Source organism: Oncorhynchus masou, chromosome 4 (assembly GCF_036934945.1).
Source record: "Oncorhynchus masou masou isolate Uvic2021 chromosome 4, UVic_Omas_1.1, whole genome shotgun sequence".
In the NCBI taxonomy this organism is placed as follows: Eukaryota; Metazoa; Chordata; class Actinopteri; order Salmoniformes; family Salmonidae; genus Oncorhynchus; species Oncorhynchus masou.
Window position 1 is genome coordinate 9,608,478 of NC_088215.1, and position 14,639 is coordinate 9,623,116.

A 14,639-nucleotide genomic window follows, 5' to 3' on the forward strand; every position below is an offset into this window, starting at 1 on the left:
AATGACTACCTCATCTCTGTACCCCACACATACAATTAACTGTAAGGTCCCTCAGTCGAGCAGTGCATTTCAAACACAGATTCAACCACAAAGACCAGGGAGGTTTTCCATTGCCTCACAAAGAAGGGCACCTCTTGGTAAAAAATAAAATAAATCAGACATTGAATATCCCTTTGAGCATGGTGAAGGTATTCATTACCCTTTTGATGGTGTATCAATATACCCAGTCACTACAAAGATACAGGCGTCCTTCCTAACTCAGTTGCCGGAGAGGAAGGAAACCACTCAGGGATTTCACCATGAGGCAAATGTTAAACTTTAAAAGGGTTGCAGAGTTTAATCACTGTGATAGGAGAAAATTGAGGATGGATCAACAACATTATAGTTACTCCAAAATACTAACCTAAATGACACAGTGAAAAGAATACAAATATTCCAAAACATGCATCCTGTTTTCAACAAGACACTAAAGTAATACTGCAAAAAATGTGACAAAGAAATGTACTATTTGTCCTTAAATACAAAGTGTTATGTTTGGGGCAAGTCCAATGCAAGACATTACTGAGTACCACTCCCCATATTATCAAGCAATGTGGTGGCTGCATCATGTTATATTTGTAATCATTTAGGACTGGGGTGTTTTTCAGAATAAAAAATAAATATATAATGGAGCTCAGCACAGGCAAAATCCTAGAGGAAAACCTGGTTCTGTCTGCTTTCCACCAGACACTGGGAGATGAATTCACCTTTCAGCAGGACAATAACCTAAAACACAAGGCCAAACTTGAAAATGTCAGTAAATTTCAGTTTCACTTTGTCATTATGGGGTATTGTGTGTAGATAGATGGGTGTGAAAAAAACATACAATTAATCCATTTTGAATTCAAGTTGTAACACGGCAAAATGTGGAATAAGTTAAGGGGTATGAATACTTTCTGAAGGCACTGTATCATTCATGGTTGTGAAAATGCGAATCGGAGTCAATGTTTCATCATTTGATACCAAACTAACTACATCTGTATCCTGTTATGTTGCAGTCCAAACCACAGACACACTGTACCATGCATCATTGCCACAAACTCAGCGTTTTAAAAAACTGCTGCTTCAGTGAAAGAGAAGAAGCCAGCAGTAAGTAAGTAAACCACTTCCCGCCCGTCTGTCTGTGGTCTCTGTTTGTCAGGTGATTTGAAGTCACTCTACCAACATGCAGTGACAGGAAAGGAATTAACGGAGAAGAGGGAAAAAAAAACCTTTAGAAGAAGAGGCTGATAAAACTGTGAAGAGCAGTGATGTTGGATTGGATTTAATCAGTGTTTTCATTGGCATGACAGACAACAGTTAACGAGTGTTTCCTCTCATTTGGCAAAAGTAAGAGGACCAGCTATGTATTTGGGCACAACTGAGCTTTGATAAGGCACCTACACTGCCTGTAACATGCAGTAGATGAAAGGATATGATACTGTTTTGTAAATTGTGGTCTCTTGACAATTGAGAATTGAACTGACACTGAAGGTTAGACATAAACAGGTTACAGTAGATTAAGTATGCATAACAACATACAATCTGTGCTATACAGACCTGTTGCCTGTTGCCAGTAGTTTACGTAGGATGACATTGGAGCCTACATGGTGACCAGACCAGTGACAATAATGACCATTGCAATGGTACCAGATGCCACTGTGTCACCATGGGGTCAATAAGATGGGTGACATGTAATTTTTAACAAGCAATCTAATAAACAAGTAGTCTACTGTATTGTAAGTGACCAGCTACTAGTAATGCATCAGTGCATTGCGACATAGTTCATTAGTTTTTATTTTATTTGACAGGTCAAAGGCTTTGAATAAAAGTTTTCCTGGGAGTAAGTTGCGGTGGGCAAACATTAGAGCCATTTGAAATGCAAGTATTAGGCACTGAGACAACCCCAAATGATGTAACAAGAGGGTTCAAAGAGTTGTCAACTTTCTCATGGGTCCGAATGTTGTAACGTAAGTGAGCCATGCCCATGTACACTTCCTGACCTCCAGCCGCGCGAGCGCATCTTCAAAGGGGAAAACACACACTGAAAGAGGGCGGAGCCTGCGAAAAGAAAAAGATACATAACCTATTATAAACTTTGCCACCACTGAGTACGCTTACCTGTACGTGGAAGCGTTGTCTCGTCTCACCTGAACCGCCCGAGATGGAGGGAACTGTATGATATACGAGGATATCTATTTATTTATTCGATGTAAAAAATTGAACCGAAGGCTTTTAGTTGACTTCTGCCAAGGTGGTTTATTTATTTTCATACTAGTGAATATAATAGGCTACAAAAAAGCTATTCCTACATCGCGTCGGAATAGAACTACGGGCACCATTGTGTAAACAGGTAGCTATATATGTTTCAATATAAACGTTTTTGATTCATAAGCATCGCATTGTTTACCCACGAGGTAACCGTTGCGTTGTATTTTTGTGTGTGTAGTGGAACAATATCGAAGTGACGGGTACATCCTTTTGACAGTTGCATGAACAATGAAACAGAGGACTGTACCTGGAATATCTAGAACCACTTGAAATAAAGGGATATGGCAAATATTGAAGTATTTGTTTTTAAGAAAAAGTATGAAAAAAACATTGGAAATATCTGTATAAGTATTTATTATCTTCAATGTGTATTTTAATTTAGATTTGGAAAGACATATTTCAATTCATAATTTGTAATGAGTCATGGAGTCATGAATATATTATATTATAGATAGATAGATAGATAGATAGATAGATAGATAGATAGATAGATAGATAGATAGATAGATAGATAGTTGTGCCCAAATAATATATATATTATTGTAAGCCTAATTCAAATTCTTCCCTACTCATGGAAAGGATTGGGTTTGAGTGACAGGATGTGCATTTGATACCATATTTGAAAATAGTATAATTTGTACAATTTGCATCAAAATAAAGTAGAATAAAGTAGAAAATTGAATAGATCTCCTTTCCAGTTTGAGTTAATATTTAGGTGAATGTTTCCTGGTCACAGAGCAGTAGGTAAAGAGGCCCTAAAAGGTTGTTGAATGTCTCATATTTTGATGTGTTTTCACGACCCCAAAGACCTCGATTTAGAAATTGGTTATCCCACACAGGGGTATTCATTATGATTGAGGGAAACAATTAGTACCAGTAATCTGTATGCTTTCCAATGTTGAAAAACACCGAGGATCACCATCAAAACCAACAATCAAAATAAACAAAAAAGCATTTTAGGTACTTTTTTTAATAGTAATTTATTTTTTTACAATGAATGGAATTCCAGTCGTTAGAATATGTTATCGTGAATTGTTTTTACAAATTTTTATAGGAGAGTAGCTTATCTTGCACGCTCCCATACAACATATTCCAATGCTGTAGTAGACTACAAAACTACAGTATGAATGTTATGGTGACTGAAATGCATAAAGAAGTTACTTTTAGTTGACAAAAATAAGACAACATTACGTCATGCCTCATATAGACCTGAGTAGGCCTATGAGTGCAAGCTGATTCTCTTCAACCCAGATTGATCCAAGACATTCAGGACCTTGATAATGTATCTGTAATCAACAGGGGCAGGGAACAACGCATTCAGTGAAAGGGAATGATATGATCCTAGATGATTTGAAGTACAAAAACAAGAAACAAGAAATCACGAATGTCAAAACGAATACAGTTGACAACCCAAATAACACTGTATCAGAAATCCAAATACAATATATGCGTATATACACCAAAAACAATATATACAGCAGTAGATCGAGAATCCAGTATATAAATAAACAGTGTAACAAAAATGCAATGTACAGTAGTAGATACGGTGCCTTTAGAAAGTGTTCACACCCCTTGACTTTTTCCACATTATTGTTATGTTACAGCCTGCATTTAACATTTATTCCTTTTAGATGTTGTGTCACTGGCCTACACACAATACCCCATAATGTCAAAGTGGAATTATGTTTTAGAAATGTAATTTTTTAAAATAAAAAATTACAAGCTGAAATGTCTTGTGTCAATAAGTATATTGTGGCAAGCCTAAATAAGTTCAGGGGTAGAAATGTGCTTAACAAGTCACATAATAACTTGCAGGGATTCACTCGGTGTGCAATAATAGTGTTTAACATGATTTTTGAATGACTACCTCATCTCTGTACCCCACATACAATTAACTGTAAGGTCCCTCAGTCGAGCAGTGAATTTCAGATTCAAGCACAAAGACCAGGGAGGTTTTCCAATGCCTCGCAAAGAAGGGCACCTCTTGGTAGAAGGGTCAACATGTAAAATAGCAGACATTGAATATCTCTTTGAGCAATGGTGAAGTTATTGATTACACTTTGGATGGTGTATCAATACACCCAGTCATTACAAAGATACAGGCCTCCTTTCTAACACAGTTGCCGGAGAGGAAGGAAACCACTCAGGGATTTCACCATGAGTCCAATGGTGACTTTAAAACAGTTACAGAGTTTAATGGCTGTGATGGGGAAAAACATTTGGATGTATCAACAACATTGTAGTTACTCCACATTACTAACCTAAATGACAGAATAAAACTATTACAAAACATACTAAAGTAAAACTGCAAGAAAGGTGGCCAAAAACTTTATGTCCTGAATATAAAGCCATAAGACTTCTGAACAGGCAATCAAATGGCTACCCGAACTATTTGCATTGTGTCCCCCCCTCCAAACTCCTCTTTTACACTGCTACTCTCTGTTTATCATATATTCATAGTAACTTTAACTATACATTCATGTACATACTACCTCAATTAGCCTGACTAACCGGTGACCCCCGCACATTGGCTACCCGGACTATCTGCACTTGAAAATTGCACTGTTGGTTAGGGCCTGTAAGTAAGCACTTCATTGTATGCTCTACACCTGCTGTATTCAGAGTTCGTGACAAATAAACTTTGATTTGATTTGATTATGTTTGTGGCAAATCCAATCCAATACATCACTAAGTACCACTCTTCATATTTTCAAGCAAGGTGGTGGCTGCATCATGATATGGGTATGCTTGACATGGGCAAGGACTAGGGAGTTTTTGAGGATAAAAATTAACAGAATATAGCTAAGCACAGACAAAATCCTTGAGGAAAACCTGGTTTAGTGTGCTTTCCAACAGACACTGGGAGACAAATGAACCTTTCAGCAAGACAGTAAACTTATAACATACAAATATACTTACCAATATGACATTGAATGTTCCTGAGTAGCCTAGCTTCAGTTTTGACCTAAATCGACTTGAAAATCTATGGCAAGACTTGAAAATGTCTGTCTAGCAATGATCAACAACCAACTTGACAGAGCTTGAAGATTTTTTTAAATAATAGTGTGCCAATATCTTACAATCCAGGTGTTTAAAACTCTTAGAGGCTTACACAGAAATATTCACAGCTGTCATTGCTGCCAAAGGTGATTCTAACATGTATTTACTCAGGGATGTGAATCTTATGTAAATTAGATATTTCTGTATTTCATTTTCAATACATGTTCTATAGATTTCTAAAAACATTTTTTCACTTTGTCATTATGGAGTATTGTGTGTAGATGGGTGAGAAAATTAAATATTTCATCAATTTTGAATTCAGTCTGTAACACAACAAAATGTGAAATAAGTCAAGGGGTGTGAATACTTTCTGAAGGCACTTTATATTACAATGAGCTATATGAAGAATACAGTATATGAATACACAGAGTAAATAAAAGTATAAAATAAACGGTCCAATGTTTAATGTCTCTATATACATGGGACAGCAGCATTGGCTGTGTGTGTGTGAGTGTGTGTGTGTGCGTGTGTATGTGTTTGGGTGTGTGTTTGTGAGTATGGGCGTAATGCATATGTGAGTCTATTTGTGAGTACAGGAGTCTGCTTGTTTATGAGGTGTGTGTGTGTGTGTCTATCTTTGTCTTTTACTACAGAAGATGGCTCGATGGCTGTTGAACAGTCTGATGGCCTGGAGACAGAAGCTGTTTTTCAGTCCTTCTATCCCAGCTTTGATGCACCTGTACTGTCTCTGTCTGCTAGATGTTAGCAGAGTGAACAGACTTTGACTCGGGCGCCCCGGTGATATGTTGTGCGGACCGCACCACCCTAGAGAGCGATTCGGTTGAAGGCGGTGCAGTTGCCGTACTAAGCGGTGATGCAGCCTGACAGAATGCTCTCGATGGTGCATCTGTAAAAGTTTGTGAGGGTCTTAGGGGCCATGTGGATTTATTTCAGCCGTCTGAGGTTGTATAGATGCTGTTGCGCCTTCACCACGGTGTCGGTGAGGTGGGATCATTTCAGGTCCTCGTGATGTCCGGACAGAAACCTGCACACCAAGGGACTTGAAGCTTTTGACACTCTTCACTGTGGTCCCGATCAACTCCTTTGTTTTTTTTTTACGTTGAAGGAGAGGCTATTTTCCTGGCACCACTCCACCAGGCTCTAACCTCCTCACAGTACACTGTCAAGGCAGGTTTCCATTGAACCAGGTTTATTCGACAAAATCAATGTTGAGTAAATCATTGCGACATGTGTAATAGAAGCGGCAGTAATAAGCACATTTCTCTAACGATCGACAATGTTTTTATCCATTCGATGGGCGGATATGTATTTTGTCTAACTTTCTTTATTGTGACAAATGATGATGATGGAAACTTGTGTTTTTCAAATGAATGATGATTGACAAATAATTGTTTATTATCATCACTTAACTATAAAGCTCTTCAACCACTGTTATTCGAAGTAGGTGTGCCGAGGGTGCTGCAGCCCCCCTTTGATAAACAGAAATTGAAAAACAAATAAAACATTTTAGAAATCACAAAATGATATTACTCCTGTGTGAACTAGGGCTTTATTACTCCTGTGTGAACTAGGGCTTTATTACTCCTGTGTGAACTAGGGCTTTATTACTCCTGTGTGAACTAGGGCTTTATTACTCCTGTGTGAACTAGGGCTTTATTACTCCTGTGTGAACTAGGGCTTTATTACTCCTGTGTGAACTAGGGCTTTATTACTCCTGTGTGAACTAGGGCTTTATTACTCCTGTGTGAACTAGGGCTTTATTACTCCTGTGTGAACTAGGGCTTTATTACTCCTGTGTGAGCTAGGGCTTTATTACTCCTGTGTGAACTAGGGCTTTATTACTCCTGTGTGAACTAGGGCTTTATTACTCCTGTGTGAACTAGGGCTTTATTACTCCTGTGTGAACTAGGGCTTTATTACTCCTGTGTGAACTAGGGCTTTATTACTCCTGTGTGAACTAGGGCTTTATTACTCCTGTGTGAACTAGGGCTTTATTACTCCTGTGTGAACTAGGGCTTTATTACTCCTGTGTGAACTAGGGCTTTATTACTCCTGTGTGAACTAGGGCTTTATTACTCCTGTGTGAACTAGGGCTTTATTACTCCTGTGTGAGCGAACCCCCCAAAATACTCCTCAGTACACGTTCCATAGCTACTGGTGGGTTCGAGTAGAATTAATGATACCCTCATTTGTTATTAAGTGTATGGGACTTTGGGGGCCAACCCAACCAGAGCACTTGAACTTCTAAACGACATTTAAAACGTCAAAGTTGACAGGCAATGTGCCTCAGAGGACCCTAAGCCTCACGGTTGTCACAGTGGCTAGTGAGTTTTCCCATTCAATGACCATTGAAATGTAAAGATGTATTCCAAGTTTATGTTGTCGCCTATAATACAATGAGACAGGAGGTGTCATATCACTCGTGTACTCTATGTCCAACTGTCAACACATGGATTGTGCTCCTCTGAGTAGACCTGTCTCGATGTGAGTCATGGTGATTTATTGACACGCTCGTTGAGACACTTCCTCTACTCCGTCTTCACATTTTGATTGAGTATTTTGAATTGGAATTTCATGTCTGTGCAAGACTGTTTACAAATCTGCTCACATTTGGACACATAATGCGTAACATTGACAACATTTGATGTACAACCACATGAACATACAACAAATCAAGGTTGTTTCATTTGTTTCATTCGTCTGTGATACTAGTAGACAAACAACTGTCAGACAGTCACTATCCTACAGGGTCACCAACGTGTTTCCGTATGTGTATGAGATTGCTTGTTGCCACTTTCACCAGCAATCCTCATCTGTATTTTAATGACATTTCCCCGTCTTAGTCTTCTAGAAGGCCTTGGAACCTGTAACGTTATATCACATATCAGACTAAACCACAAGATTTTCTCAACTCAAACACCATTCAAACACAAACACAGATATTTAGAAGTAGGAGTACAGATACGTCATACAGTAATGACAATACCAAATGTCTGTGTTGGATAGAAACACATTTTGGATGGTAAAAAGTAAAGTATGGAGAATCCACAAGCTCCGGACCAGTATCAGTTCTTATTCATGGTTGTGACAGTAAACACTGGGAATCTTATTCTGCTATTATATCGTATTTGTACTTTTCCCTTTACTGGCTGAATCGGAACGATAACCAACATGGAATAACCCCAAAGTCAGTTTGTCATCTACGGTGATGCGTTCCTCCCCCGGAGCCTCCTCTGTCTCTGGCAGACTAGTGAAACTGGTGGGGGGGGGCTGTGCTGGGTCTTGGCAGGGCAGAGCCTCCTCTGTCTCTGGCAGAACAGTAAACCGGTGACTGTGTTAGGTCTTGGTCGGGCAGGTTTTACGATGCAGCCCTGTCGTCCTGCACCTTCCTCCTCCCCGGCTCCCCTCCCCCAGGGGCCCCATGCCAGCTGTTACCCTCAGGATACTCTCTAGTGTTCCAGTCAGCCACTTTTGTGAATGGAGGAGGATCGGCCACTCTCTTATTTGTTTACAGGGCTATTATATCAGAGAGCGAACGAGAGGAGGGGGAAGAGAGAGAGAAATAGGGGAACGCTTCACGCCATGGTGCATCTGACTCACATTCCCCCAAAATTACAGAGCAGCGGCGGAGCTCTGGCTCCGGGGCAACGTAAAATAAATCAGCTTGACCTTTAACACAAGACCTCTAATTCTGGAATTCCAAACGAATTGCTTTACGATTTCATTCCAACTCAAGAGCATCTCCTCTCTCCTCAACTATCACTCCTGTGTTCCAATAGTGTTAGCTAATCCAAGTTTATCATTTTAAAAGGCTAATTTATCATTGCAAAACCCTTTTGCAATTATGTTAGCACAGCTGAAAACGGTTGTTCTGATTAAAGAAGCCTAAAACTGGCCTTTAGACTAGTTGAGTATCTGGAGCATCAGCATTTGTAGGTTCGATTACAGGCTCAAAATGGCCAGAAACAAATAACTTTCTTCTGAAACTCGTCAGTCTATTCTTGTTCTGAGAAATGAAGGCGATTCCATGCGAGAAATTGTCAAGGAACTGAAGATCTCATACAATGCTGTGTACTACTCCCTTCACAGAACAGCGCAAACGGTCTCTAACCAGAATAGAAAGAGGAGTGGGAGGCCCTGGTGTACAATTGAGCAAGAGGACAAGTACATTAGAGTGTCTAGTTTGAGAAACAGACGCCTCACAAGTCCTCAACTGGCAGCTTCATTAAATAGTACCCGTAAAACACCAGTCTCAACGTCAACAGTGAAGAGGCGGCTCCGGGATGCTGACCTTCAATTTGATGTTATTTTAATTGACAAAAAAATGTGCTTTTCTTTAAAAAACAAGGACATTTCTAAGTGACCCCAAACTTTTGAATGGTAGTGTACCTTGTATTGATACCTTTTCCATTCCATTTCAAGCACTGGAAGGGATGAGAGTGAATCTAAATCTCACAAGTTGTAGGCTATCTTTGCAAAGTTTCTGTATGTTGTGGAAATAGCTTGCTCAATCTGGCTTGAATGGTTTTGTGGACAAGCGACAGGAGACAGGTCTACCATTGAACCTTGACCCTTCTATTAAAGCTTGATTGTCTGGGTGGCTAATGCTGTATGGTCTCTCTCTCCCAGATATGGTACCACGACCTATGATCTTCAGACGAACAAACTTCAGACGAACAAACTTCAGACCCAGACTGCTTTCTTGTTTCCTGCAGTCAAAATAATGGCATATATTTGTCAAATTATCATTTTGGGCCAGAACATTTTTGGAATAATTTTTTGTGTTTTGAAGCAAGTAAAGCATCTCCTGTCGATTGAGTTACAGCTTTTTGACCAAAATGTCTCTCGACTCCTCCAAATTTAACAGGTGCATTCCGTCACCTCTCAAAATTCCAAGGTAACCTAATTTGCAGGGTGTATATTTTAGCATTGTTCTGGTCCGCTGGAGTTTACGCACCGCAGAGCAGTGGGAACAAGATGCTGACTGTCTTAGAGCATGCTGCCCTAATTATATGGATAAAGTCATCGTTCTTGTGTTATTGTTGGACTTGTGTTTGCAGGCTCCTAAAAGCCGTCAGCCAGCAACTGTTGATGCATGCTGCCGCCAGTGTGTAGGAGGCGGGCGTTTTGTTTTTTATCGCAACGTCTCTTTTTTTGTTAGTCGCCTCGAAGGGATGTTGTTGTAAATCATGTGTGATTCATAAAAAAAACAGGTTGTTCCGTCTGCTAGGCTTCATCTCCGAAAATCTCAGAGACGTACAAATACTGTAGATCTTGGCCCGCAGCCATTACCTTCCTGGATCTTCTTCCTTTTCACCCCCCATCTCTGCACGGGGCTGTTCCTGTCAACACTCTTCTCTCTCTTTCTCGCTCTCCTCCTCCTTCCTCCGCCACCTTTCGCATTTATCTCCACTCTGCCTCTACCTCTTCATAGGGCCGCTGAAGTTGTTTTCTTTAGCTTTCTCTTTGACTGTCCTCCGCCATGGGAAGTACCTGGCATCGGATGCATTTGGCAGGTTTCTGTCCGGACACGTTTCCCCTCGTCTCCTTCCCCGCATTCTGTCAGCTCTCTCCTCGGCCACGCAGCGTGAGAATTGGGGTGGGGTGTCCATGGACACGGGGGCGTGTCTGTTGGGCAACATTGTAGCCATTTGGCTAGAAGCAGTAGTCATCTTACAAGAATTTACTACACCATTTTACAATTTGACAATCCGTTTTTTTGCCAACAGGTCAGTAATCGTGAATAGGATCCTCAAGCTCTCCATCCAGCCATGTGGTAGTCTACACATCTTCACCCAGTTATCAATTAGCACACCACACCCCATACCCACCCGGCCACCGCTCACTCCTCACCAGACTCAGCCTTCAACACCAGTATCCCACAGACAGCAGCTGGTCTCATGGCCCACCCCTATGAACCCTGGTTACGGACAGCACCCCCTGGTGGCAGCTCAGACGAGATGAACGTTCCCTCATGGTGGGACCTCCACACCGGGCCAGGGAGCTGGATGGACCTGCAGACGGGCCAGGGTGTGGGCTTACAGGCAGTTGGTCAGAGCTCCATGGGACTGCAGTCCTCCCTGGGGCCTTACGGCTCCGATCCCCAGCTGTGTACTCCTGCTCAGCTAGCCCAGCTGGCCCCAGCCTCACACTCAGCTCACTCTCACCTCTTCCCCCAGGATGGCTTCAAGATGGAGCCACTGGGAGGACCTGAGCTCCTGCAGCCGGAGTCGTACTCCCTGGAGGAGCCACAGGAGGGTGCCGCCTCGGTCCGGCCCAAGCCCCAGCGCCGCTCTGCCTCTAGGGGCTCGGGCCAGTCTGTGTGCCGGTGCCCCAACTGTGTCCACGCCGAGCAGATGGGCCAGAGCACTGACGACGACCGGAGGAAACACATGCACAACTGCCACATCCCGGGCTGCGGCAAGGCCTACGCCAAGACCTCCCACCTGAAGGCCCACCTGCGCTGGCACAGCGGGGACCGGCCCTTCGTCTGCAACTGGCTCTTCTGCGGCAAGCGCTTCACACGCTCCGACGAACTTCAGCGACACCTGCAGACGCACACCGGCACCAAGAAGTTCAGCTGCACCATGTGCCCCCGCGTGTTCATGCGCAACGACCACCTGGCCAAGCACATGCGCACACACGAGTCTCCCTCCGGGCCAGGGGAGGAGAGGATGTATGGAGAGGGGGGCAGGATGGGGAAGAGCTTTGACACTCCTTCTCCTCAGCCCTCCCACGCCACTGCCTCTGACACAGAGGCACCCCTTAAGCAACCAAAATGTGAGAAAGACCCCTCTGGGACAGGACAGTCCAGCTAACTGTACCCCGTCCACATCTGGAATGCTATACAGATAATGTACAGTCGGTAGGCTACTATCAGCCCCTTTCTATCAGACAGAGAATCAATCCATAGTTTATAACACATGTAGTCCAGTGGAGGTGGAATCATAGGGGGTCTTATATTATAAATTGATAGTTTATTTCTACCAGATGCATTGAACAACATAAGGCAACAAAGGCCCCTCTGATTTTCAGAATGCATCATATCACATATAACAGCACCATACAGCATAGACGGGCATAAAACCAAAGAGTCCAAAGCAATTACCCGTATATTACATCACCAACAGAGGACAAGCTGTCAAGTGCCTTGCTGGAAGGATATCCATCTAAGGAATGTTCTCTTCCATTTACATGGCAACCATGTGGCAACCAAGCCAGAGCCAAAGCTTGCTAGCTGCTAGGACTTCCATTGCTGCTACTGCTATTATGCCATCCATCCACAGAGACTTGGGGAACGAGTTAAACTGAAGATGGTGCTTGATGCGTTTACAGTAAAACTACTAGCTACTCGGAAAGAGATTTATTTCCATGGAAGCCATCAAACTCTCCAGTCTCCACTGCACACATCTAACTGAATTTAAGGCAATGGAAGTGGAGGGTTAGGATATTTTGGTATGTTGTGTTGACTGCCTTTCCCCACCATTTAACCCACCCCCTTGCATTGCTGTGTATAATATACTGTATGTGAGTGTATGAACATGTCACCGGGAATATTTCCACACTGTATTTTTTTGTTTTGACCACGCGCAATGTTGGCGTCAACCTTTTGCCAAAGAGCACCACAGTAAAGCACCACTGTAATTCAGTTTGGTGCAGTATGTGGGCGGTGCAAATAGAAATGGCTGCTTTTGCTCAATAGACGTGCAGAGATGTCCCACTGCAGCACATTGTGGCATGGAACTCACACACCGTGTTTTATGTCAACAAAATATATTTTCTGTTTAATGTACAGTAAGAAGACGTGATTTGTGTTATCAATGCATTTCACTTGGATGCCCCGCCCCCGCGTGTGTCATCGTGTTCAAATGTCCCTCAACTGTGACTGAAAAGCACCGTTGCTCGTCTATTGACACTCCTTTATCTCAGCGCTGCAGGTGTGAATGTGACATGATGGCAGCGTATCTCATTCACGGGAAATGTGTAATTCCCTGGTCGTGTCCCCGATAGTGTACGCTCCACACAATACCACGTTCACACTGTGGTAACACTTGATAGGGATTTCCTCGGGGACAAATGACAGGCTGGATACATCACTACTCACGAAATGTACGCCAGACTGAAATGTACGCCAGACTGAAATGTACGCCAGACTGAAATGTGAGCTGGACTGAAATCCCTCATTGCGAGGAACTTAGGTAAACCATATTTTGTCACACCAACAACTTCCAGGATAAGCAACAATTCCTCCTCCAAGGTTGTTCAAGCATAAAGCCAAAAACAGATGGAGTGGAATTGTTTGGAGACCATTTTGATATTAATAGTCATAAATAATCATTTATATCTTGATAGAAGATGCACTTTGATCAAGTTTTCGGAATCCAAGTCTAGACCTTTCTAAATAGGCTTAGGCCTGTGTGCCGTGGTTTAGGCTTCTTAGCTTATTGTGCTCACTGTAAAACAAATTGGCCTTGTTAGGAAAGCATGGTTGTATTTTGAGTAGTGACTTAGTCCAAATGTGCTTAAAAGGGTCTAAGCTGAGGTTTCGCTATGTAGAGATCTCTCACTGAGGTGTTTATTGTAGCCCCCTTTAGACATATCCCTAAATAAAATAAAACATAATGGTTTTTGATGGTTTACTTGCATTTTGTTAATCAAATGTGATGAAAGGACATCACCTCAATCTATTGCAAATCACTTGGGGCCCGATTCAGACTTAGGAAATGTACGCTTTTCCTACACACACCTTTCCTACACACACCTTTCCTACACACACATTTCCTACACACACATTTCCTACACACACCTTTCCTACACACACATTTCCTACACACACCTTTCCTACACACACATTTCCTACACACACATTTCCTACACACACATTTCCTACACACACCTTTCCTACACACACCTTTCCTACACACACCTTTCCTACACACACATTTCCTACACACACCTTTCCTACACACACCTTTCCTACACACACCTTTCCTACACACACATTTCCTACACACACCTTTCCTACACACACCTTTCCTACACACACCTTTCCTACACACACCTTTCCTACACACACATTTCCTACACACACCTTTCCTACACACACCTTTCCTACACACACCTTTCCTACACACACCTTTCCTACACACACATTTCCTACACACACCTTTCCTACACACATCTTTCCTACACACACCTTTCCTACACACACCTTTCCTACACACACCTTTCCTACACACACATTTCCTACACACACATTTCCTACACACACATTTCCTACACACACATTTCCTACACACACATTTCCTACACACACATTTCCTACACAC

The 14,639-nt window shown here is 42.2% G+C and overlaps 1 protein-coding gene across 1 annotated transcript; it reads left to right on the top strand.

The window, feature by feature from the left end:
- Positions 1 to 1,234: 1,234 nt before the first annotated feature.
- On the top strand, positions 1,235 to 13,937 carry LOC135523180 (transcription factor Sp6-like). Its single transcript, XM_064949906.1, has 2 exons — positions 1,235 to 2,371; positions 11,040 to 13,937. The coding sequence occupies exon 2, from the start codon at positions 11,211 to 11,213 to the stop codon at positions 12,126 to 12,128; it is 918 nt and encodes a 305-aa protein (XP_064805978.1). The 5' UTR covers positions 1,235 to 2,371; positions 11,040 to 11,210; the 3' UTR covers positions 12,129 to 13,937.
- The last annotated feature ends 702 nt before the right edge of the window (positions 13,938 to 14,639 follow it).

Excerpts from the sequence above, each read along its gene's own strand:
- LOC135523180 (XM_064949906.1), top strand. The coding sequence starts at position 11,211 with ATGGCCCACCCCTATGAACCCTGGTTACGGACAGCACCCCCTGGTGGC.